This window comes from Babjeviella inositovora (genome assembly GCF_001661335.1).
Source record: "Babjeviella inositovora NRRL Y-12698 unplaced genomic scaffold BABINscaffold_3, whole genome shotgun sequence".
In the NCBI taxonomy this organism is placed as follows: domain Eukaryota; kingdom Fungi; phylum Ascomycota; class Pichiomycetes; order Serinales; genus Babjeviella; species Babjeviella inositovora.
In genome coordinates this window covers 148,370-173,382 of record NW_017566840.1, presented here as the reverse complement: position 1 = coordinate 173,382, position 25,013 = coordinate 148,370, and the positions used below count along the sequence as shown (strand labels likewise).

The 25,013-nt window shown below is 47.6% G+C and overlaps 8 protein-coding genes and 1 non-coding gene across 9 annotated transcripts; 5 read left to right on the top strand and 4 right to left on the bottom strand.

Annotated features, from left to right (window-relative positions):
• Positions 1 to 550: 550 nt before the first annotated feature.
• Positions 551 to 2,371, top strand: BABINDRAFT_118558 (uncharacterized protein; the record flags this gene model as incomplete). Its single annotated transcript, XM_019126915.1, has 1 exon — positions 551 to 2,371. A coding segment is annotated over one exon (1,592 nt), but the record flags the coding sequence as incomplete, so codon positions are not given.
• A 140-nt stretch (positions 2,372 to 2,511) lies between these two features.
• PLD1 (phospholipase D) lies at positions 2,512 to 7,611 on the bottom strand. The gene has a single exon (XM_019128205.1). It carries the CDS (start codon positions 7,507 to 7,509, stop codon positions 2,602 to 2,604), a length of 4,908 nt encoding a protein of 1,635 aa, XP_018986287.1. The 5' UTR covers positions 7,510 to 7,611; the 3' UTR covers positions 2,512 to 2,601.
• A 1,226-nt stretch (positions 7,612 to 8,837) lies between these two features.
• BABINDRAFT_160392 (threonine/serine exporter family protein) lies at positions 8,838 to 11,698 on the bottom strand. Its single transcript, XM_019128204.1, has one exon. It carries the CDS (start codon positions 11,532 to 11,534, stop codon positions 8,973 to 8,975), a length of 2,562 nt encoding a protein of 853 aa, XP_018986286.1. The 5' UTR covers positions 11,535 to 11,698; the 3' UTR covers positions 8,838 to 8,972.
• A 1,623-nt stretch (positions 11,699 to 13,321) lies between these two features.
• BABINDRAFT_118543 (uncharacterized protein) lies at positions 13,322 to 13,822 on the top strand. Its single transcript, XM_019126914.1, has one exon. It carries the CDS (start codon positions 13,439 to 13,441, stop codon positions 13,709 to 13,711), a length of 273 nt encoding a protein of 90 aa, XP_018986285.1. The 5' UTR covers positions 13,322 to 13,438; the 3' UTR covers positions 13,712 to 13,822.
• Positions 13,756 to 15,108, bottom strand: BABINDRAFT_165693 (uncharacterized protein; the record flags this gene model as incomplete). Its single annotated transcript, XM_019130362.1, has 1 exon — positions 13,756 to 15,108. The coding sequence occupies one exon, from the start codon at positions 15,106 to 15,108 to the stop codon at positions 13,756 to 13,758; it is 1,353 nt and encodes a 450-aa protein (XP_018986284.1).
• A 2,401-nt stretch (positions 15,109 to 17,509) lies between these two features.
• Positions 17,510 to 17,582, bottom strand: BABINDRAFT_t102. Its single transcript has one exon. It is a non-coding gene; the product is annotated as a tRNA-Phe (tRNA).
• A 704-nt stretch (positions 17,583 to 18,286) lies between these two features.
• On the top strand, positions 18,287 to 19,849 carry BABINDRAFT_6819 (uncharacterized protein; the record flags this gene model as incomplete). Its single annotated transcript, XM_019132516.1, has 1 exon — positions 18,287 to 19,849. One exon carries the CDS (start codon positions 18,287 to 18,289, stop codon positions 19,847 to 19,849), a length of 1,563 nt encoding a protein of 520 aa, XP_018986283.1.
• Positions 19,850 to 20,573: 724 nt separating this feature from the next.
• On the top strand, positions 20,574 to 21,812 carry BABINDRAFT_33643 (TauD/TfdA dioxygenase family protein; the record flags this gene model as incomplete). The annotated part of the gene is made up of 1 exon (XM_019131642.1): positions 20,574 to 21,812. One exon carries the CDS (start codon positions 20,574 to 20,576, stop codon positions 21,810 to 21,812), a length of 1,239 nt encoding a protein of 412 aa, XP_018986282.1.
• Positions 21,813 to 22,638: 826 nt separating this feature from the next.
• BABINDRAFT_160389 (uncharacterized protein) lies at positions 22,639 to 24,814 on the top strand (the record flags this gene model as incomplete). Its single annotated transcript, XM_019128203.1, has 1 exon — positions 22,639 to 24,814. A coding segment is annotated over exon 1 (1,622 nt), but the record flags the coding sequence as incomplete, so codon positions are not given.
• Between the last annotated feature and the right edge of the window lie 199 nt (positions 24,815 to 25,013).

Here is a 25,013-nt window from a genome sequence, read left to right as displayed (position 1 = left end):
TTAGAACTAAAACTTAGAGGTAGTTTAGACATTTGTAAAAACAAACAAACAAGAGATTGACGAAATGTCCCCAAAACATATGTTCACTAGGCGCTAGGCTGTAATCCCATAGAAGCAACAGTACTTCATTCGTGCTTTGTTTACTTTTGATCCAGAATACAATCACTCTGTTGATGTGTCTTTTGGAGAGAGAGAAGTTTGTGAACTGCGAAACACCGTTTCAAGTCGCACCTTTAATATTTCCCAATAACTGCCTGTTTATCCTCGAGCTAACAAACACACCCTGTTCAAAGAGGCTAAAATAGACCTCCAGATCGGGAAATATATGCAGGCCAAAAGAGGTTCCCCTTAACATTTATAGTATCCGCCTTAAATCCACCGTGCATACGGTTGCGGTAGAGAAACAATAGAAATTTTAGTGCGAGCGCAAGGGCGCGCCTCTGATAGCATAATTAAGTGCAGCCTTCGCAGGAGCTACGTACATCAAAAACAGGCGCGCCGTCTCTAAGAGACCTTTTTCTATTGTACATTATGTACGCCATAGGCTGGTCAAAGCGTAGACTTTATCGTATATGTAGTGGATGCGAATTCCACAGTGAATCTCGCTTCTCCCTCCTCACCAAACTTTGCCTGCAACAGTGTTGTTGTCACACTTTCGTGTTTATAGCTGAGAATCCAGTTTCCGCTTGCAAATATATATACGCCCTAACCTCCCCCACCAGACCAAGTAGCTCATCTCGCCATAACTTTACCCGCAGGTACCACATACACGCACATACGATACCTCATTGCAGGACTACATTGATTTATACCAGAGCTACAATATTCCTTACTATGCCAAAGGAAACAAAACAGCAGGCTACGCAGATCAACTCTATTTGGTTCGACGAAGCGGATGCCAAGCACCGCCCCACACCTTCTTCCAAGTGGATGCCCTTCCGCAGACTGAAGATCAGCAACACCGCGACCAGCAACAAGAGAAGCTTGAACATTACAGTCTCTTCGCCCTTCAACTTCAATCATTTGGCCCATGTGGATACCGAGAACATGCCCAACGTGGCTAACGTCTTTTCAGAAAGGGACATCGAGCATCTCGGATTGCGTGACCATGAGCTACTCACATCCAAGGAAGACAAGTTCTCCCACAGCCCTCCAACCCCAACCAAGTTCAGGGCATATTCCTCCTGTGTAACACCGCCAGTAAACTCCAGAAACAGCAGTCGCAGCAGCAAGGGAAGCCAAATGACCGTCCCCGAAAGCCCTGTGTTCAGCGAACGTGACCGCCTGTCCACCTTTACCAACGCCACCGCCATGTCCTACGACTCAGTCAGCCAACAGCAATACTCCAAGACGCCGCTATCGAAGTCCAACTCTTTCCAGTGCAGCCACAAGCCCAAGACGGCCTCCGGCGATTCTATAAAGTCTCTCATGATGCTAGAGCAGGAACAGCAGCGCCAGAGCTGCGACAAGTACAAGAGCGACTTGTGCTATAGCTCGTCGAGTGTGGCAAAAGATAGCGAGGAAAGCTTCCACTTTCCGGGTTCTTCTACAGTCGGTGAAGGCTGGTCCTCTCCACCCCCTGAGGGGTTCCTCAGAAGCTCCTGGTACGAAGAAACTCATATTGATCCAAAAGCAGCTATTCATACAGCCAAAAACTCGGGATGCGAGACACCAAAGCGTGGTGAATTGAATGCAAGTATGTTGGGGACTCCATTGTTGCCAATGTATCAAAGCTCCACCTCCCAGGTAACTCTCCTGCTTCAACAGCGGCAGGTACAACAGCAGCTGCAGCCACAGAAGATGCGCATTTCCCAGTACTTCCGCATGTCCCAAGATGATTTTATGATGGAGAAACTCTCGGAGGTACTTGATCAGACGTTTGGGTCGTTTGATGAGGCAGAAAATACGGATGATTTCTTTTCTGTGACCCCTCCTGAAATAAAAAAGGACGAACAGGCACCTCGATCCCCAACATATGATCAATTTATCGAAACATTGAGAAACGAAGAAGATGAGATGATGGACTCCGAGAAGACATGGAACAGTATACGTGCTTCGAGAAATAGCACCCACTCCAGACAGTTAGCCTCCAATGCCAAAAAGGCCGCGAGCCAGAGTACGTTGGATAAGGTTGACGAATAAGAGGCTTATAGAGGTTTTATTATATGGCGTGAACTAACGGATTTGCGTTGCTACAGAAAACTGTGTCATGACTACACTTGAGATAATTATTTGCTTCTCGTTTTTTTCTATCTCATTTTTTTTGGGTGTTGGTTGGTTAGTGCGGTTAATAGACACTGAAAACTGGATTCGTCATAATCCTTTCATACCCGAACGAATTTAAGCAATGAGGGATACTTCGTTCAACTGCCACCGGACCTCGCTCTGGGTGCACTTTTCCAGTGTATAAAGACAAACAAGGTCCATAGGTAAAAGGACAAAAACTAGAATCGAGCGCTCTTCGTACAAATCTAGAGTCAAATTCATAATCTTATCTACTAGTTTCCAGGAGGGAGGTAATGCAAGAATGTATTAAACAAGTATATATTAAACAAGTATATCTACCTGTTAAAAATAGGGCCATCCACATGACAGCAGCTTCTAGTCATAAATCTCGATCGGCGGAATTCTGTCCGCGCTATAGAAAAAGTTCCCCGAATCCACCTCCTTATACAACCAATCCACCGGGAACAACACCAAATGACCTTGCACTTCCGAGCAGATTTTCTCAGCCGTCTGTCTGTCGAAAATCCTGTCTCCGTGGTGACGGGGCCTCTTGTGCCTGGTTCCAAAAGTCCCTGCTCGCTTTCTCAGCCTTGGACCACGATCCTCTCTATTCCCTTCGCTTTCTTCAGACACCGGAGTTCCAGCCCTGTCCCGGTGCGTTCCCTCTCTAGGGGAGCCGTTTTTAACGTCAAGCATCTCGTTGGAATTTTGATTCTTCGAACCTGGAGGTACCATTCCGATCACCCCTCTATCATTCTCCCCGAACTCCTTAACGAAAATACTCCCCACTTCATTGGACCCATCGTCTGACTCTTCGTCCGTGTGGTTGTGCTTTGAAGTGTTGTTGGTCTGACTGAGCCAGAATGCAGCATTGAGCTTGGAGTAGTTTTTGTATTCCTTCCAGGTCGTCACGGCGTCGTCTGGTTGGCAATGGAACACCGTACGGAACAATTTCGTGTTTCTGTAAGCATTTTCAAACCACACATCCTCGTAAAATTCCTCGTCCAATGGGTCTTCGAAGCCATACGGGTCAATAAACTTTTCATAACGGGAGTCTGGCTTCATGGTTTCGAGTAAGTGGCTGACCCCTTGTTCGTCCAAACTGACAATTGGAATCTCTAGGCCCCCAGGCGACTCCGACTCGGGGTGCTCTTTTACAGCAGAGGATCCAGCCGGGTCGGCAGCTTCAGGGTCAATACTACCAGTCTTAGCGCTTCCAGAGCCGTTGCCATGGAGTTTGGCAGTGTTTTTATGGTGCTTCGCAGCTACCCTCTGCAAGTACGCCACGCGCTTGAGCATTGTCCAGCGTTCAGCGTTTCTTTCCGTCAACGACACTTCGCTTTCTTTCGACATTTCTCCGAGGCCATCAATATCCGTGTCGTTGTGGAGGAACTCTGAAACTTGGTCGAAGGCTGGCACAAACGGCGCCCCTGAGCCCTTGACCGTAACCTGAGCCCACTCTGCCATCAAAGCCAGTGCCTTCAGGGCATACTTTTTGTACGCTTTCAGCCCAAACCTATCAGGCCCGTTACCCTCTACATCTTCTCGGTGCTTGGCGTTATTCTGGACTCTGGCATCTGATGAGAAATTCTTCTTGTCACGAATCCCCGCGTTCTCCTCTCCAGCACGGTGGTTAAACGACAATGGCGGCGGCGGTGGCTGGTTCAAGTGAGGGGGTAAATCTTCCACGTCATTCGACATGTCAAGGACAGCGTCGTTGAAACCGTTGGTTGACTGGAAGAGCTTCCACTTTTGCGTTCCCTCAGCCTCTCCCATGACTTCTCTAGCGCCAAGTTCAACCATCGCTGAGGCTAGCGCACCCTCCGGGGTCTTGAACTTGGCAGTAGCAGCCTTCAAACCTTCCTCCGACTTGGCGAGTCTCTCCAAAGCGTTAAATCGTCTTTCCACAAGTTCGATAATGTCCACGTCGATGCCCAAGTGTTCGCGCATCAAGCGCATCCGGAGTGAATGGGCAAACAATCCCGCAGAATACGGTGCCCCGTTCATCTTCGTATGTACCACCTCTCTGTCTCTGACTACAGCCGCAAACTCCGAGTCTCGGACTCCTCTCATCGAACGTTCATTGATGTTGGCACTACCAATGATAGCCACGCGATCGTCCACAACCATCGCCTTTGCATGAATGTACAACTGCTCGGACACAATGTTCTTCTTGGGCCCAATTCTGGCCCACTTTCTGAGCGAGAAGAACTGGATATAGTCGTCGGGATCGATACCCACCATTCGCAATTTGGCGAAAATGGAGGTGGGACCACGCGAGATGGACATGAACTGACACTGCATGATGATTCTAATTGCTGAGCCCTCTGGCTCGTCAACTTCAGCCTCAAAGCCGGGCATGAGCGGAATGACAATACACGCGCGCCACGCGGTGCCTTCCTTATGGGCCCGGATGATTCTGTCCACCAACGCATCACCAATTCGGTTCTTGATCACAACCCCATCCCAGGCAGAAGCAGTGATGAAGAACTGATTTTCGATGTACACGAAGTGCTCCGACGTCTCGATGAGCTTGAGGTACGCGTTCTGGATGGATTGCTCATGGTCCTTGAGGCCGAGAGACCAGTTGCAGCAGGAACGAAGCAATTGCACCTCACAGGTTCCCTGCAACCCAAGGGCTTCAATTTCAGGATTGGTGAACTCAGGTGGCGGAAGGAGCAACGGCGTCGGTCTGGAAGGACGTTTCTGTCGCAAGAGATAGTTCCAGCGCTGGACGAAATGGCGAGCGAGGTCCCTTGCCGGCTGGCCGGCGGTCACCATGTGGATATCGTGCCACGGCATCCGCGGAGTGACCTGGCGATCGTACATCTCTTCGTACGGCTTATCGAGGTCGAAAAAGTCCTTGACTCTTGGGTTGGAGTAGTCCTTCCCTGGGAACATCTGGAACTGAGATGGGTTAGATGTCAGGTTTTGGGCAAACGCTTCGCGCGCTTCGTCTGTCAACACATGGTCCGGCGTGTCAAATCTTCCATAACAAAGATCAATGCCACCGAGGAAACCAACCGTGTGATCCACCACACAGAGCTTTTCGTGGTGGGCCCAAAAGTACGTGTTCTGGAGAAGCTGGTTGGGTGAGCGGATTACGTGGATGTTCTGATGGAGGTCCAATAGCGAGTGCTTGGCCCAAAGCGAGTCGGTGGAAACCGTAGAACCAACATTACGGTAGAGAATGACAAAGATCTTAACCCCCTGTTCGGCCTTGCGTTTGAGAATACGGTCGAGACGCCACTGCTGATTACCGTTAGCGGGACGGCGCATGTACAACTCCGGCGACAACCACCAATCGTGGATGTAGATCGTGTCCTTAGCCATCTCCATAGCAGACGAAACAGCCCAGAAGTAGTCTCTCCCATCCACAAACCATTGGGCGAAGCAGTTTTCGCGCACGGGCGAGAACGACTCAAATCGATGGTCTCTTGCCCAAATTGTCTTTGTCTGCATGTTAGACAAGGATTTGATCCACAACCGCATTTGTTCCTTGGATCTGGCCACCATTTTAATTTCACGTTCACCATTCTCAAGGGTGATTGTGAAATGCGGACGTTTTGTGGAGGCAATGGCCTTGTCTCCGTCGTAGAGTGACTCGTTGTCTAGCGAGTGAACGTCGTCATCGGCCAAAAAGCCCGTGTCATCGTCCCCAGCGTAGCTCACCTTGAAGCTATTATCAACCAAAAAAACCTCTAGTGGAGTGGTAGAGTTGATGTCGGCCACATACATCACGTACGAGTGGCGGATCATAAACCATTTATTGGTGTGACGATCCACCATAGCCTTGAAGTCACGGGCTCTGAAATGGCTCACCCTCCAGCCCTGGGCCTTGGCCGACGATCTGACAATCAAATACCCCTGCTTGCCCAGGTAGCCCGTTTCGCTCGCAAGCATAAGCCCGATCGGGGAGAGCTCGAAGAACTGGAAGAGACGGTTGGACTGCGGACGGATGGTCAACGCATATGTTAACTCAAGAAGGTACACCTCCAAGAGGCGCTGGAACTCTGCCACCTTGAGCGAAAGGCGCACGTGCTTCTGTTTATGGTTGAACGTACGGGGGCTGGGGTTATCCGAAGAGGAATCCGACATCGAGCCGCGTGAAGCCATGCTGCGAAGACGGCTGCGGAACGACGTGGGCAGCGCGATAGATTCATCACACGGCAGAATGTTTGACGAAAGATCGTTTTCAGGGACCGCTGAGACACCGTCACCTCCGTTGAGGGAGGCACTTCCAGGCGTGTACGGCAAGCCGTCAACAGAAGCGGTTTCTGGAATGGCGGTACTAGCTTTACGGTGGTGGTGGTGGTGGCGTGGAACGCGGGTCTCGCTGAACCTCGGAAACTTTGGCAACTCTACCCTCTTGTTCATTCGCAACGCCAACGCTTTCTCCTGGAAGAACAACACTTTAAGTCTAGAGTGCAACTGGATAAAGTCTTTAGTGTCTTTGAGCACAAACCAGCGGAGGCGGTTGGGCCCCACACCGTACTCAAGGTCAATGCGGTACTTGCGGTTCTTGTGGTGCAACTTTGGGGTAATATCTGTGAGAGTGAATCCAAGAAGCGAGAGCAAGAGTGGGGACCGTCTGGTGCCGTGCTCGTCCTTGAGGAAGATGGACCCAGCAAAGAGAGCAGCAGGTACACCTGCAACCAAGGAGGTAACAAGCTCACTGGCACGCTGACGGGCCAAGGTATCGCGTTCGGACGCCTCGGGCGCCACCTGCGCGGGTGTATCTGTTCTGTTCTTCCCCTTGAACTGCATTAACGCCTGGCGGAAATCTTTCCACTTGGTGGAGTCTTGCGCGCCAAAAGTTGAAAGAGAACGGTACCACGACGGCCTCTCATGGGACGTTTCGGTTTCGTCGCCCTGGGTGGCGGTGATACTTTTTGGGCGTTTGAAGAAATGGGAATTAGTGTTCGAGGCCCCATTGCTTCGGATGGTTTCAGCCCGGGTGGTGTTGGGATCTGATTGCTCCCCTGAAAAGGGTTGGGGCTCTGTTTCTGACTCAACGACGGAGCTTCTTGCTCGGTCCACGTCGTCTAGGTTTTCGTACCGGGTTTCCCGTTCGTCTTCCCGCTTTTTAGAGATCGACAAGGGGTTGGCCATCTCCTTGGGGGTTTCCTGAAGATTTCCGGGATGGTCCTCTTTGGCCTGACCATTAAAATGGTCGTTCCGGAAGGCTGGTGACCAGATGTTGCCCAAACTCATCCGTTTCTTCTTGGTGTTTGGAGCAATCTCCGTGAGTACCTCGGGTGCGGGCTCTTCCTCAAATGTCATATTTTTTTTTTCTATATGAGGCTGACAAAGAGGTTGAAGGGAGTTTAACGTGGGGAGAAGGCGTGTTAAAAAGCAAGATAGAGAGGTTGGATTAGCCGCCCGGCGGCCTAAATTGCATCTTTTTGATGTTGCTGTTTAAGGTTGCACGCCCTAGCGGCTGGCATATGTAACTAAAGACAACAAGTATGTGCAGGATTTTAAACATGGGCCTGCTAGACGACTACGAGTTGAAAATTGATTAATTAATCGGAAGAAGGTGGCAGCCCAGAGAATCTTACTATAACACGTATTTACGCTTCTAAACGTTCCCGAACTAACAGGGTAATGTTCTCAAAGTGTACGATCAGAGGCATAAGACTTTACTCTGGATGTATTCGAGACTTGAAATTGCAGCTCGGCTTGGTCTACTTCTGGGGTTCGGGGCTTCATCCCTTCCAATTGTAAAAGATAGAGGACTAGCTACCTAGCTCTTATGTAGTTTAACTGGAATCTGCATTTTTTCGAAATTCAGAATACTCTGGTCGATGAAAAGGCGGCATTGGAGGTTATCTTTTGGGTGACAACTGCAAGTATCACGCACCAGACGAGTGTTACATGCACAGTCCGCTTGTATCGGTCTTGTGCAGGCGCATAAGGTGGGAAACCATCGTTGCATGTACGTTTTATCTTCCACCTTCCGGTGACTCCACTCCGTAATTAGCATGGCCAGCTGGTAAACCATACTGTTAGTGCTTAGTAAAAAAAAAAAAAAAAAAAAAAAAAGGTTTTTAACCTATATTTCGTTTCCTCTTCGTTACGGAGTCGCTTAAAATGTATATGGCGACAGCATGACACAATCTATAACCAACCACCAGCACCGCTACGACTTGCACCATCGTTTGGGCTGACGAATTTGTAACCCTATTTGGTTAAACCATACTCAATTCTTGGAGAGAGTCTGGGGATTTGCTACTTACTAACCAAAGGTTTAGTTTGAGTCGACATGTATACAGCGAATAAATGCAGAATTTTTACGGCAGCAACAGTAAACGCTTCCAGCTTCCGAGTCACTCTCACAGATGGACTTACACCTTTCTCTAGGGACTTCTCACTTTGGATTTAGACTGTTATACACGTATCTTTCCAAGCCTTCGTAAGCATTCAGGATCTACAGAGACCTTGTAACTATACTTGCCAATATTCAACTGTACTCCTCGGCTAACCCTCACTCGTTAGGAATTGCCGTTCGGCTTTCCACCACTCATCACAGATAGTAGGACCAGTGTGGCCCTTGGATTTCGAAGGTTACAGAATTAAAGCCACACGGCAGCTATTTACAGAGATTCTAGAGGGCTCCCAGGTGCTGCAATGGATTATATCATAAAACTCTTTATAATGGATACATAACCTAGTTCGCACTCGCTCCATGACGGTTTGCTAATCGTCGCTAACTATATCCATAACCAGTACTTACTTTCCGTACTCTACAAGGTAAAGAGCCCAGTAGAACGCTTACCAAAGGGATACACCACTAAGGTCGCGGCGAACAAGCCCACGGTGATCCCAATGGTGATTTCAATCAACGTGACGCCAAATGACAAACTGGACGTCCCATCAGTAGACGTCCCATTAACAATCTTGTTCGCGGTGGCTACCCCCGCGAGCAACGTGCTCTTGGCACCGATCCCCCCGGGTAACTGGCACATGATCCCGGGTAACATCGCCAGCACTGCCATTCCCTTGCCCAACCGAGAATACAAGTTTCCCAAAACCCCAATAACAAAGACACCGATGGCAGAGGAAAACTCGGTGACGTCAGAAAAGTGCAAGTTGGAGAAGTACGAAGCAGTGGTGCCGGCTCCCAGAATCAATACCATCACGGGTAACTGCAGCCACTTGGCTTGACTCAGAAGGCCCAAGCCGATGGTGAACATGGGCACGAACAAGAAGTTCCACCAAGGCGACAAGTTGCGTTTGCAGGTGACCTCGGAAACGGCGTTCGAGTCGATCCAGCCGTACAACGCAGCCCCCAAGGTGATGCCAAAACCAAGAAACAAAAAGTAGATGATCGCGTAGAACATGCGCACGGCGCCAGAAACGGTGTTCCTCGTCTGGAGCTCGAGGGATCCGCACAATACCATGTACCCGGGTAAAATCAACGCAAGCGAGCCCTGCGCGATAGCGGAGAAACAGAAGGTGTTTCCGCCGTTGACACTGCCGATAGCGCGTGCACAAAAGCTGATAAGAATGGACGCGCATATCTCAAATACGTTCAGATAGAGGTTGCACCGTGGCGACACGTAGTTCTGTAGAATACCTACAAGCAAGCCAATCCAGAAACACATCGGCATGTCAACCCAGGTGCCGCCAAAGGACCACGGCGCGACAAATGCCAGCGCAAACGCGTAGTTGAGCACAAGAACCCACGGGGGGTAGCGTGGTGTACGTGCGAGAATCTCGTCGAGCTGCGTCAGCGCGTCATCCACGCCAAGGAGATCGTGTACGACCGCCTTGTAAATCTTGTGCACGTCCGCTAGACGTGACAAATCAAGGCCCTGTGAGCAGCGCACCAAGTGCATCTCGGATGTTCTTGTGGTGGCGTCGCCAAAGGACACAATCATGCACCCCGGGAAGTAGATGAACTGCCCGTCGATCTCAAGCACGCGCGACGTCATGGTCATGTACTCCTCAAGACGATGGGTCGGGGCCCCGTAGAGCATGAGTGCTCTGCACATACGGAGAATGAATCGCTGGCGTTGGAGAATGTCCGCAATGTGGACCGTGATTTTCGCCTGGGTTTCGAGGTGCTTACGTTTTAGCAACGTCGCGCGCGGTTTGGGCGCGCGCGGTTTGTGGGCGGGTTTAAACGTTGGCAAGGCATCCGCTGAGTTGTTTTCTTGTTTCTTCAACCCAAACATTTCCGATCTACTGCGCTTATGGGGCTTCACCTTTTTCAGCCTCTCTGCCTCGTCGCTTTCGTCGGAAATCCTGTCCTGACTGAACTTCCGGGTGAGCTCCTCCTGGCTGAACTTGCGAGTGAGATCATCTTGGTTGAATGAAACCAGAGAGCCATGCTTCCGGAACCGCTGCCTCAATCTGGACAAGCCCCTGGTTTCGGAAACTGCCTGGCTGGTGACAGGTGTGAGAAGCGTCTGCGACGATTTTGCCTCGTGTGGGTTTTGGTAAAGTTTGAGTAAAGACGAAAGAACACCAGCTTGGACTCTTCGTGGGGGCGGGATATATCCTTCCACGTGGTTTGTTTCGTGGTCAGAGTATATATCGTACTCGTCGTCCAACTCGTGACGGAGGTAGTAGTCAGGATTGGGGGCTAAAAACGTAGAGGAAGTTGAAACATTGCTGACCTGCAGGTGAATTGCGTGCGAATCCATGATGTCTTTCACTTCAGCCTCGAGCGTTTCTCCTGAAACTTGGCCGTTTTCCGGGTCATTACTAGGGGTCAATCCTCCCACACTCCCCACGTGCATCACGTTCCCCAAAAGGGTTTCCAGAGGTGCCGTCTCAGGCTTGGCGAGATGGAATTTGGTCATAAACTTGTCGCGCAACGACGCGCGACGTTTCATATCTGTCACGTCCGTGGATATCCGCAGATTGTGTCTGCTGGGAAGCTCCTGCGGCTGATCCATGTCCTCTTCCGTAGAGACGTCTTCGCTGGAGTCGTAGTAGTTGAGCGGGGCCTCTCTATCATCGGTAATTTCGGTGCTCCTAAACTCCGTGTCAAAGTCGTCTTCCATGTCCTGTTCGAACTTCCGGCCTCCTTCCGGCTTGGTAAACTGCGGCATGAGCTGTCTTTCGGAGTCTGTGTCGAAAGATGAATCTTCAATGTATGTAAAGTTTTCATTAATCTCGGGCGAGACTCCTAGAGGATCCACCAGGGAATCCAAGGGTACCAGCGCCTCTCGCCTGTGGATGTTTCGTTTGAGCTCCTTTATGTCTTTCTTGTTGGGTTTGGAGAAGTTTAATGTAGCGAGCCTCACGTTGGACCGGGGCTGTTCCTCATCCGAGGACGCACTATACACCAGTTCCATCGCCGTGTTTAATAGGTAATGTTCTGAATGTGTCAAGAAGAAACGTGTCTTGATCTTTGATTCGTGTTCAGGTCTTGCGAAAAGTTTTCGATTGTGGGGCTCAACTGCAGGAAGCCGCAGATTCTACGTCACTGTACCGGAAAAATCCGTTCCAGATGCCAGACCATTAGACCAGAAGGTTCTCTGGATAAGACCGTATAACCTCTCTGACGGCAGAGATTGAAAAATCGTCAGGTATTGCTTGAAATAGAAGGTTGTGTGAAAATTAGAGAGAAAAGGTTGTATTGACAGGACCTAAACTTTCATAGGCGATGACTGTTTCGGTTTGGCACTGAAAAGCATCAACAAAGAGGAGAGTGACTGGATAAGATGAACCATCCAACGAATTACAGCTGGTATGGCTAAGCCCATTTCCTTTTCTCATGCTATGGAGTCTGATCTAAGAGGCAGAGCAGCCACCCCCTACGGAGTGGGGTGATTTATTCTATATTTCCCCCACAGCCCACACCGAATATAACGTATTTAAGTTTTCAGTACAAGAGCATCTTAGAGGAGATATTAGGGCCTAAGAGCGAAAAATACTCGAGAGTAACATCGTTGATCGCCGTATTTAGACGTCAAGCCACACAGGAAACCTGTATATACAAAGTCACGAGACGAGTGTTATATGTAGGCAGCTAAACCGTTGTGTATTGCCTTAAATTGTAGATAGACATTACCAGCCCTATGGTTGATGAAATGCCAAAACTGACCCAATATTCGCTATGAGACGACTTATAGATCGAATTAGCCTGCCATTAGGATTGCCCAAACGTGTATGTCTTGAATACACTGAATGAGCCCTAAAGACGGATGTGGTTATGCCATTTTCGGAGTCGTCAATATGAGCCAATAAACTGTTGTAAAGGTCTGTAAAAATCCGTCAGTGCGGTGTAATTACTAGCTATATTCTTCTTGGAGTATCAAGTCAGTGTAGATCAATAGGATAAAAAAAGGAGGGCGACAGAGGCCTTACAGGACTAAGCACCTTCCTCCGAGACTTTGAAACAAAGGGGGAATAGGTAAGGTTCTCTAGAAGGTAGACTCTGTAGAGCACATATAAAATATACTATGTTGTTGTCCATGCTTGTGGTAACTAAGGTGGATCATTTGATAGATAATAGATGATGGATATTAACACCGAATGTTACTACCCAGAGCATCATAAATCGTCTCAGTACTCAGAAAGCTTTCGACAGTCCCTCTCGCATTCTGCTAGCAAGAACTTTGTAGTAGGCGTGTAGCTATCACGTGGTAGGGATCAATATCCTATATAAGGATGTCGATCCCTCTCTCCTTTATCCTATATACATCATATAGGCAACCAGTATTACTATTACTATAAGTAGATATTCTACCCTTGAGGTAGAGGTATACCACGAACTTCCTCCGTTCCAACCCTGTATTGTTTAGAATACATGTAGACAACCTTTAGCGAATGACCCTTTTTGATCCCCACTGCATCTCAAAAAACTAGAGGCAGGCAGAATTCCTTTACGGCATGTCTAGGTCCACGAGGAAGGCATCCTCTTGTGTACCATAGGGCCTATATTACCAGATTTGGACTACCCCACCGTCTTTTGGTACTTTTTGATCCCTGTTTATGACACCGCAAATCTTTTTAGACATGCTTTTTATGCAGTCCTAACAGGCCGCATGACCTAGTACGATACTCGTTCTAGATAGACCGCATTTTCATTTGAGCCAAGAAGCCTCTTGGCCTATAGTTGCTGGGTTCTCTGAGAAGAGGGGACTTGTGATCAATGTTTTTGAGTTAGGGTGATTTTTTCAGGATGCACAACCCGTAGTTCGTAACGGGGTATACCAACCATCCGTAAATATCCTCGCAGTCTACTACGGGATGAATGGGTATAGAATGGAAGAGCTTGAAACACTTAGCTTACAACACAGAGGATATTGGGCAAAATATGGAAGAAATACTACAATACCTAGAGGTGATTGAAAAGGGTTGGAAAAGTTGTATATACGTGAGGAGGAGGAGGGGTCCAGCCCTGAGGTCTTTTAAATCTAACCACAATCGTACAGATATAGAAGAAGTAAGACCCCCAAGCATGGGAGAAAATAAAAATGCCAATAGTCAGCTCGTCAGGGATATCCTCCTCAGTGCGCTGAATTAGCCATTACTGAGAAGCCAAATACGGCACATGTTACTTTTTCAGATTTACAACAAAGCCAAGAAGACAGCAGCAACACCAGCCAAACCAGCAGCGTTAATAGAGTTACCGGCAGCAGCACCGACTAAGGTGGAGGCCAGTGGGACTTGAGGAACAGTAGCGTTGCTAGAACTAACTGGGAAAACGACAGTTTGGGCAGTGGTCAAAGTAACAGTTTGGTTGATTTCAGGAGCGGAAGTGACGGCTGGAGGAACAACGGCGGTAGTTGGCTTTGAAGCAGCGGTCTCTGGGCAGTAGGTGGTGTAAGAGGTGACAACTTGACACACACCGTTCTCACACTTGGTGATAGTAAGGGTTTCAGTGGTGGTCTGCGGAGCGACGGTGGCTGGAACAGCGGTGGTTGGAGCAACAGTAGTTGGAGCAACGGTCTCTGGGCAGTAGGTGGTGTAAGAGGTGACAACTTGACACACACCGTTCTCACACTTGGTGATAGTAAGGGTTTCAGTGGTGGTCTGCGGAGCGACGGTGGCTGGAACAGCGGTGGTTGGAGTAACGGTCTCTGGGCAGTAGGTGGTGTAAGAGGTGACAAGGTGACACTTGTTATCAACACAGCTAGTGATGGTGATGAGTTCGGTGGTCCACAGGCTCTCAGTGGCGTACAGGGTGACGATTGACTCAGTACCATTGTTGTAAGAAGTTGTGGAGACGGAGGAAACTGGGGCAGCAGAGGAAACTGGAGCAGCAGAGGAAGCTGGGGCAGCAGAAGAGACTGGGGCAGCAGAGGAAGCTGGAGCAGCGGAAGAGGCTGGAGCAGCAGAGGAAGCTGGAGCAGAAGAAGCTGGAGCAGCGGAAGAGGCCGGGATAGAGGTGGTAGTTGTATCAACGGAGGAAGCTGGGGCAACAGCGGTAGATGAGGCAACAGTGTCAACTGGGGTGGTTGAGTCAACGACAATAACCGGGGTAGTAGACGCGGCAGTAGTAATAATTATGGTACTAGGAGCAGCGGCAGTAGAAGTTGGATCAGCAGAGGTTGGAGCAGCAGAGGTTGGAGTAGTAGAGGTTGGAGTGGCGGAGGTTGGAGCACATGCAGCATCACCAGCAGCCAATTCAGCAGATAATCTGCTAGAATAGAAAGGAAGACCAGTGACGATGCTTTCGATGGCAGCGTATGGGAACCCTGAGGTAATCAAAGTAGTGTAGGAATCGTCGGTGTAGGTCTGAGCGGCAAGGGCCAAGGACAACAAATCTGGCGGGATTTCACCGGCGTATGGTAAGTACTGGTCCAAGTTATTCTTGACATCACTGATCAAAGCGGTAATGTAACAGACGTTGTCAGCAGCCTGAGCGACGTTAAGGAGCGCCAAGAAGGTGGCAGCGGAAACAGTAGACTTGAATTGCATTGTAAAAGAAAGTGCGTTAGTTGGAGTAACGAATGTAAGGGTTAGTTTGGGGGAAAAAATAGCGTCTAATTAGAAATTAGAAGATGCGGATGGTGGGTATTTATACTACAATTATTGTCAAAGGGTCTAGGGCCTCAGGGTTTGTATTTGGAAACACAGGAATGTAATACGATAGTGGCCACCTTCTTAGTGAATTAGGCAGCGAAGTGCATATTAAACTTACATGCATCATGTGCAAGGCAGTCGAATGAACCCAGTCTGGTCACTCATCCCTGCTGGCAGAGCCGCCTAGTATTCCGTAATTTCCGCAGAGCCTAGGAGCTACACCCACATATGCTTTCTCTTGCTGAATCCACCGGTAGATTAGCGCCACGAGCTGTGCTGGTGCATTGACTAAGGGCAATTGGTAGTATGCAAGGCATGGAGACAGCATGCGTCATGCTATGCAAGGCGCTTAGACGGGGTAAGGGATAGCTTTGGGCGTGCCAAGCGCCGTATCACGGCATGTAAAAGAATCCCTGAATAGCAATCGAGCTGCCACCTACGCTAACTTCACTTTGTGATATTTACGGTATCTCGACACTATGTATGACACCATGGGGGAGAGTGTGATGCCACTAAAATGCTAGGCATTAGATATACAATTCTTTTAGCCTTGACTTGAAGGGAATTGTCACCGCCCCAATTAGGCGATTTGCAGATCTAAACTACTTGTGAGTCAAAACTTAATTTCCTGACCAGGAAAAAGAAATACCGCTTATGGTACCATATTTGGGTTGTTTGGTTGGAGCAATTTATACGGGATGTATTGCGTCTGCACTAAGAGTCGATTAGGTCGATCCTAACAACAGAGAAGACCGTACCCCGACCCTATAGCGAGGCGAATGTACCCACAATTAGGCTGTTACACCTACTTTTTAACCGTGAAAACCTTGGCAAAACCTGCGCCGGGCTTACATGTGTCGATACCAGAATACCACTTCCTCACATTTTTTTAGCGTTCTTTGGAATTAATATTGGAAAACAAAATCTGAGGTATATGGCTTGTTTGTAATGATTCAAACGTTAAAAATCAAAGTCGTGGAAATACTGTCTTTACTAATTATAGAAGTAACTAAAGGTTTATGGTAGCATTCACGAAAATCCGTACATCGACCATACCGAGGGCATTACCGGCCATCCTATTTGCCAGAGTGAAGTGAGTTTTAACTCCGAATCCAGCGGTGATCTTCCCTGCATGACACTCACGTTCACTGATATAACGCCAGTCATTGATTCAATCCATACTGAGGGGCTTAGTTTCTATTTGACATTTCGGTACTCCTAGACATGTCTTGTAGCCACATGCAGAAGTCTTAGCATGTGAAACCATAGTACACATATGTTACATGTTAGCTGAAGAATTCTGCACGGGAGAAGTATTTCAATTCTGTGATGGTTCTATAACTGGGATTTCATTGGAAGGTAGGGGCATTCTTGAATTGTAACCTACTTGGGAGAAGAAGATGATTTTCATAATCTTTAATCGTATACGAGAACATCAATAGATATTCCACATATCCTTGTTTAACACACATATTTTAAACAAAAAATAGCTCAAAAGTCCTAAAGATTTCGGCACCTGCTTTGCAGATAGTGCTCTTAATCTGTTATTCCAATATAGATTGACGCTTCGCTTACAGCAAACAAACCTGGGTTTGGCCCTCGATACATGTGTATCCATTTGCCCATAAATGAATGGTCGGAGGAGTTTATCCAATTACGTGTTTCAGAAAAAAATGGTGGCTGGGGGAGGCACTTTGTGCGAGCGGGTTTTATTCATGTGGTTCCATGTTGGGACATATGAAATGTAAACACCCCATTGAGTTCAATTACTGCAGGGATGACGCACTTCTAAATTTAGCTCAAAACGCGTAAATTCAATGACTAGGGTTTTTGTCAGTTTCGTTGTTGATGACCCGATAAAGTCTAGTGCTCGAAAAGAGTTTGAAATAATAAAATAATAGTTGGGTGTTATTGTGTGCAAGCATATTGTTTAGATCATTCTTTATCCGACAGGAGCCTCTAATCTAAAGCTTATTCGTGTACTTGATACAGTCCATATCAGTAAGCACCATAAGAGGCATCTTCAAGAGCGATGCTGGGGGGGGGAATACCGAAAAGAATCTTGTGTCACATGTGCAGCCAGAACAATACCCGAAAAAGTATATATCTTACTAGAGACGTTCTGAGGGTGAAAGTCGGTGTATTTTCAGGAAGCCCCCATCACTTGACAACATCGATGCGTCACTGTCGCTTAGTTCACTAAAGTCGTTTGAGCTACCGTATCAAGTACCGTGCCACAAAGTCGATGCTTTCTGTTGATAAAAGCAAAAAGATGCAGCTCATTAAAAAACGATGATGCGATTTCTGTGGATCGAACACAGGACCTTTAGATCTTCAGTCTAACGCTCTCCCAACTGAGCTAAAGCCGCGGGGATGTAAATTACTGAAAGTTGTGGTCTCCCCTTGGCTATGCCCAATATATGGTTATTGATCATCACAAATGGAAATTCAGAGTATACAAGGTAGGAACTTTGCAAGTTTTCTTTATGGTGAACAATACAGCAGTCAGCGCTTGTTGACAGAGTCTAGTGACATCCCACTAAACTAACTAATTGTACAACCTTTCAACCCGTGGTCCATAATTCTTACAGAAACGCCAGAGATATAACGCAACAAAGAATGTATGGGGATATTATCACAATCACCTTATAGCTGCTTTTTCAACAAAACCGTCTGCTCAGATACCCCACCCGATTTTTCATCTCATCTATTGTTCCGCGATACAGATAGTTGTGGCACCTGCTCAACACGCAGTATATCCCCAGCTCGATTCTAGGCGCTATCATTTGATATTTCTCCCTTTTTGAGGATGGGGCTTAATCACTCAGTATTTCCACTTGGTGACTAATAAATCCAGAACGCTGGGGAAAGGATTAAGGCCATGAATCTGATCTAGAGCTTAAGCATAAATACGCATCCTGCACTCTGTGTATCGATAAAATTTCACTGGCTATATTACATCTTTGCCACCGAAGTCCCATCATATCCAGCCATTCCCACCCCACCCTATTTTAATACTCAATCGAAATACGTCAATTACCCACTCTTTTATCTATAATCAACTAAACTCACTATGGATGCCCGCTCGTATGGTATCAAAACGTTGAAAGACCTACTCCCGTTAGACCAGGACGCCTTAACCCAAGTGATAGATTACGCTCTTTCCTTACCCTCCGATGATATCGTGGTAGATCACTTTCTAAACCTTCTCGGTGAAAGTCCAGATGCCATAGACTTTGTTACAAAATTCAATCTGTACAGACGCCCAGCCACGAAAGCACCAATGGCAGCCGCTTTAAAGAAGGAGAGAACCCCTACGCCAGCTGCCGAGCCAGTAAAACCCAAGAATGCAACTTCAAACTCTGTATGGGGCACCAGTCCTCAACCCCAAGCGCCAAAGGCGACTAAACCCCGCTTAGCTGGTACCAAAACGTCCACAACTGTTGCGGAACTCCTTGATACGAAGCCCGTGAAGGAACCCTTGACGGCGCAACAGAAAGCCAAGAAGGCTGCTAAGAAGAAATTGACCGATTTGAAGGATATCGATGCCGCGTTGGCGGCCCTCGAGTATAGGGAAACCGGAGCCGAAGCAGACGCCGAAGACCGTCGCTCGTGCAACTGTATGGCCACCAGACACCCTCTCTTTGACGTGTTTCCAAACTGCTTAAACTGCGGGAAGATTATCTGTGTGAAAGAAGGTTTGCAGCCGTGTTCATACTGTGGTCAGCCGTTGATTTCATGGACTGAAAGAGCACAGATGGTGGAGGCGTTGCAGAGCCAGAGGCTCGAATTAGAAGGCAAAAAGGCGCCTGTGAGTGAAAATAACAGCGGAAGAAACTCCCCGAGCGTGAAACTCCCCCAAAAGAAGTTTAAAATCACCATTGGAGCACCGGGGCAGAACTCTTTCAAGGCCCAGGAATGGGCTATGGGTAGGCTTGCCGAACACAACAAAGAAAAGGCGGCTCGGTTGGCCCAGGAGGCAGAGAAAACCGAGAAAATTACTAAGCAAGACGAGGAGCTACAATACTACAGTTCCATGAAAGACATTGACCCAGATTTACAGAATGCGCAGGACCGCTTAAACACCTTGTTGAACTTCCAGTCCACCGGTGCGCAGAGAACAAGAATTATCGACCAGGCTTCTGATTACGACGCTCCAGCAACTAGTGGAAGCCTCTGGGCGTCGCCATTGGAGCGTGCTTTGCAGTTAAAGAAGCAGCAGCGAATGGCTCGCAAGCAGGAGGAAGCAATGGCCACTCGATCTGGCAGGGGTAAGCGGGTGATGGACTTGACGATAAGAGACGGTAAGGCCGTTATACACGAGAAGCAGGTGAGCGGAGACATCAAGGATGACGATGCCATTGATCTCGAGCTTGTAGACTCAGAGGATGAGGAGTTGAAGGAAATTAAAGAGTTGGAGCAGCAGGCGAATGTTGCGCGGATGGAGGAAGATGCCAAGAAACAGACCAACGTGTGGGACTACGAGGCTGATAAAAAAAAGTGGGTAGCTCCAATTTACGTGTCCTCGAGCGATATAAAAGACGAAAAAGAGGTTGAGGAGGCTGTCGGAAAGGGGTGGTCCCGTGTGCAGCTTAGCACCCCGGAGGATCCTGACGAGCTTGTGGCTGAAATTTAACGCCAATATTCGTATAACGTGATTGTGAATTATATATAAAAAAAAGGTGCCATATTGCTTGGTTTATACAGACTGCCATTGCAGGGTTATTGAATACTGGGAGCTTTACATCTGAATGCTAGAGCGCTAACGTGCCACCGCCCAAACCCAGTACAGTGATACAAACTTCCACCTGAGTTTCCGCACTATTGCACTTGAAGGGTTCACTATGATTTCCCCGCGAAGCTGCGGTATGGATAAGGATCGGTGTATTGCTGCTCTTTTTGCTTGATCTACGGATCCGTTCAGTCGACTTTGCCATATCAAGTTCCAGAGGGGGTATATACCGATTCAAAGGCTATTGGCAGATTAAACTCCTTTAAGAGATGGAACGTGGAGGAATAAAGGCTTGTTCTAAGTCTTTTATTTTTCATATGTTGAACTGATTATGAATATTTTAAGGCTATCAAAAAACTGTGTAAGGTGATTCCACTTTTGTGGGGTACGCGTGCTGTGACGCGATTATCGTATGCAGGGGAGAGTTACACACTTACACAGTATCAACGGTACAACCTAATATCTTCTAAAACCCCCTAATTTGATTACTAATACGTATTTCAATCATTAATAACAGGGAAATGAACTACAATAGTGCCCTCCTGTATCAAGATTAGGCCAACAGCGGGTATAAAAGGGATAAATTATTCCTCTCTAACCTTTCCATTCAATAATTAGCAAAAATACAATGTCTCCCCCAACTGCAACTGCTGCAGAGGATATTACCCTCTCATTAAAGACAACAAACCTCAATGACGTCTCTGACCAAGGCAAGGAAATCCTCGTCGACTTGACGAAGGGAAAGCCAGTAGGTGGCTATGCTCCCTTCGCCCATCTCCTTCCAGCTCCAACCCTCGCTCGTTACAAGAAGTACGGTATCGACACCAGTAAGGGTTACCCAGAGGCCCCACCTCAGGCCGGAATTCCAACCTTTGTGGACGAAGCTTATGCGGTCAGAAACAAAGACTTTCCGTACATCGAACGTGGGAAGAACGCTGACCCCGAGAAGAAGTCGTTGTTTGGAGCAGCCACCGAAGTTCGTCACTTGACCAAACATATCGGGACCGAGATTGTGGGGTTGCAGTTACAGGCTTTGACGGACCAACAGAGAGACGAATTGGCCCTTTTGATCGCCGAAAGAGTGGTGGTCTTCTTCCGCGATCAGGACTTGTCTCCTCAAAAGCAATTGGAGTTGGGCGAGTACTACGGCCAGGTGGAGAAGCATCCACAGGCTGTGCACGTCCCTGGATTAGAGGGAATTACTATCATCTGGCCTGAGTATTTACACCAGGTCGGCGTGAAGAATACCTTCAAACAGGTTAAATACACAGCCAGATGGCATACAGATTTGGTTCACGAACACCAGCCGGCGGGAATTACCCATCTCCATAACGATACCATTCCAGAGGTTGGCGGTGACACGGTTTGGTCTTCTGGCTACGCGGCGTACGATAAGTTGTCCCCAGCGTTGCAGGAATTTTTGGACGGTAAGACTGCTATCTACATTTCGGCCCATACATACTTTGACAGGAACGATCCGTTGAACGGGAAGAAGCACGTTGAGAGAGAACACCCGATCATCAGAACACACCCAGCCACTGGATGGAAGTCGCTTTATGTTAACCGTTCTATGACCGACAGAATTGTTGGGTTGGAGCCAGGCGAGTCGGCCGTAATTTTGGAGTACTTGTTTGGAGTGTTTGAAAAGAATTTGGACATCCAGGTGCGTTTCAACTGGAAGCCAACCAAGCCAGGTTTGGGGACTTCTGCCTTGTGGGACAACCGAATCTCCCAGCATAATGCCGTTTGGGACTATGAAAACACCGAGCCACGCCATGGGACCAGGGTTACGTCTTTGGCAGAACTTCCGTACTTTGACCCGGAGTCCAAGTCGCAACGTCAAAGCTTGGGGTTATCTCTTGATTAACCCTCCGATTTTTATCCTGAGGACAACCCGATATCAAGGTTTGTTGGCTTTTCCCTTCCTTCTGTAGCTCTGGATATATCCGTTATCAAAGAGGTAGCATTGAATATCAGAGATTTGCCTGAAGCAACATCAAAGGTACTTGACTAGGTGTGTGTAACCACATTTTGTTTTAATAAATTAGTCATGGTTGCAACATTGAAGTAGGATTGAGTGGGTTCATATTTGATAGACATTGAATTTTATACGATTGAAGAACCCTATGGTATACTTACGTAGGTAGAAAAGGAGGATTATATATCAACTAGATATATAAAGAGGCGGTCAGTCGGTCTTTATATAGACCGGCTGACATAGTTCTGTGACAGTCATCAGATTTGTTACAGAGGTTGAAACGTTATCAGCGTTTCGTGTAGCCCCGCATAGGATGGGGCACCTGCGACGCCTATACCACAAATCTTTCGTAATGCTGTATACACGCACTCGGGCAACGAGGTAAGTCAAAAGCGAGGGATTAATCTGAAAATTACAAGTGGAGCATAGGAATAACCCTGACCTGTGATTTAGAGTGCTCTAAGATGCTCCGTTTTCAGCGGCTGATTTCGTGTTATATATTATTTGCTTATTACTGTAGGTAATGCCTTCATGTACGCGAAGTTTCGGGGACGATAACCTAAATCGGTTTCCCAATGCGGTAGTCAAAAATGCGTCTTATCTGATTATTCTATTGGTCCAGGCGCTTACTATGCACCATGCAGGCTATCTTATCTCTCACAGGGCCCGATAGCTAGACTAAAACCGGGGAAGACCAGCGAAGTGCACTGACAAACGTCGACAACTTGATCCTTGTCGAGTATATAATCAGAGCGGGTCGTAGATGGTTCTGACTCGCAGTAGATATACCAAGCTGAGAAAAAAAAATACAAAAAATCACCCTTACAAATATTTCACTCCAAAGGAAATCCCAGCCGTTCAGACTACAATGTCAACACATGCTTTCCCTCCCAACAATCATACTAGTCAAACACATGGGTTGAACAACCACCCAAACAAGTTTCATGCAGATCTTTTATTAATGCACGATGTATACCCTGGAAGAAGTCATTCTGGGGAGAGGGGTCGGCCGAGGAACCACAGCTCAGATCGGCCAAGGTTGTTGGGCCAGACGCCTAGTACGGCTAGAGGGCATGAATCACCCAAAACCAAACCAGTGTTACAGAGAACTAGAAGTAGCACTCTTAATAAGACCACGGGAACTTTCCGTAACAGCTCCAATGGACGGGTTGTGTTGTTTAGAAACAATTCCAGCGGTGACGTGACCCGACACAACACAACCAGCGAGTCATCCAGACACCATCCAGTTGGGCACGGAAAGATTCTCCGAAACAACTCTAACCCGCACGGTGGGATATTCAGGACTAAAAGTGAAAGAACCGATCCCAGATCTAGTTCAAGTGCGGGCCTGTTTAGGTCGGCCGATACTAGGTCGCGAAATAGTTCCACCACACGATTAGGGTTAATCTCGAGAGACACTGCTTCGATGCTTAACACCTATGACGATTCATCTTCTATCCCTACGCTTGCCCAGAATTCAACGTATACGCTGTCCAAGCTCCGGACTTCACTCAATACCGGCCGCAGCTATGAGTATCTGATACAGTACCAGCAAGTGCAAACTCCTATGGAGTCTGAAATGATACCTGCCTTTGATGAAATGAAAATTGACATTGAAAGAGAATTTCCTGGACGTTTGGCAGCTACCGCCCCTTCCCACAACTTAAACTCTGACTCTGGTTCGGATGTCGATGACAACGATGATGTCTCCATCGCCTATCTATCCCATTTACCCTCCCTTGAAAACTCACCCCATAGCCTTGGTGTTTTCCCGCTAACGGCAATTACTGATAATCGAGTTCTCAGAACTCGGGCACCCTTGGATACCCATGCCGAACAGCAAACGGTCTTCGACAACTTTGACTCCATGTTGAACCAACCATCCTGGAGTGCTCCCATGCGAAGCCAACTCAAAGCCCTTGCCCTTAAAAGTCATTTTGAGGACGAGAAGAAGAACGAAACATCGTTAATTAATGAGTGGAACAAAATTCGTAGCATTGAGCAGAGGGTCCAACATGAGGAAATTTCCCAAACTTTGCTGAAAATTGAAATCTGGCACAAGGGTCTTGCTCGAAAGAGCTTGGAGAGGCTATACAAGGGGAATAAACCTTGCGCGGAGACAGTACCTAGGAAATCTTTTTGTTTCGAGCAGGCGGATTCAGTGTTAGCGAAGTTTTACAAGGGCTTGGAGAAGCAGTTTATGATTCTGGAAGTGGAGGTTCATGTGGCTCAGGAAGCTCCAGCACTCCACCAGAAACTTTCCATCGATACAATCCAAGAAGCTACAGAAGACGAAGGGGAGGTTCGACGGGGTAGTCTATCTGTGGATCGATTGAGCGTGGATCTGGCTTGCGTGGCACAGGTAACAGGAGAGTTCGCTCCAGCAGAGGATGGGGATATTTTCAATCGAAGGGGGAGTGGACTGAAAGACAAATTGAGTGTGGATATGTCAAAGTTGGCCCAGATGATCAAGATAGAAGAGAACTATGAATAAGGTTAAATGAACAAGCTTTATCCAAGAATTAGCTCTCAACATCTTTTGTTTCATGCTATAAAATGGAGGTTTGATTATAAGCCTTGAATGAAGGGATGACCTATTGAATGCAAAACTGTTTCAATTATTGGTCCATTGTTAAATGGTGATGCCAAAGGGAAGAGATTTACGTGTTAAAACAATCAGACCATGGTATATCCAATGTGTTTCGAAGGGTGAGTTAGCGGGGGAGAGAGCATGGTTGGTTCTGCCGCTAGTTGATCAAGCCAGCTGTATAGACTATTATTCCCCAGATGAAAGCCAGTAAATTTGTGATGTTACTCTCAACTATATATACTATGTGACACACAAACCTCCCGGAGGAGATTTTTGTGACATCTGTAAGAACTATTCCGGCTTGCAACAGTAACCAACTTTGGGGAGCATATTTTATCGCTGCATCTGGGAAACTTGGAGAAATTTCTTCAACCTCTTACATCTTCCTCGTACTACGGATTGCTTTATTGTTTCCGTTTAGATGGCCTGTTCGACCCATATTCTAGCTTTCAGATCTTGGACCGCAACCGCATGCATAGTGACGCACGTGCGGCATACCA

Coding starts and splice junctions, on each gene's coding strand:
- PLD1 (XM_019128205.1), bottom strand. CDS start 7,509: ATGACATTTGAGGAAGAGCCCGCACCCGAGGTACTCACGGAGATTGCT.
- BABINDRAFT_160392 (XM_019128204.1), bottom strand. CDS start 11,534: ATGGAACTGGTGTATAGTGCGTCCTCGGATGAGGAACAGCCCCGGTCC.
- BABINDRAFT_118543 (XM_019126914.1), top strand. CDS start 13,439: ATGGGTATAGAATGGAAGAGCTTGAAACACTTAGCTTACAACACAGAG.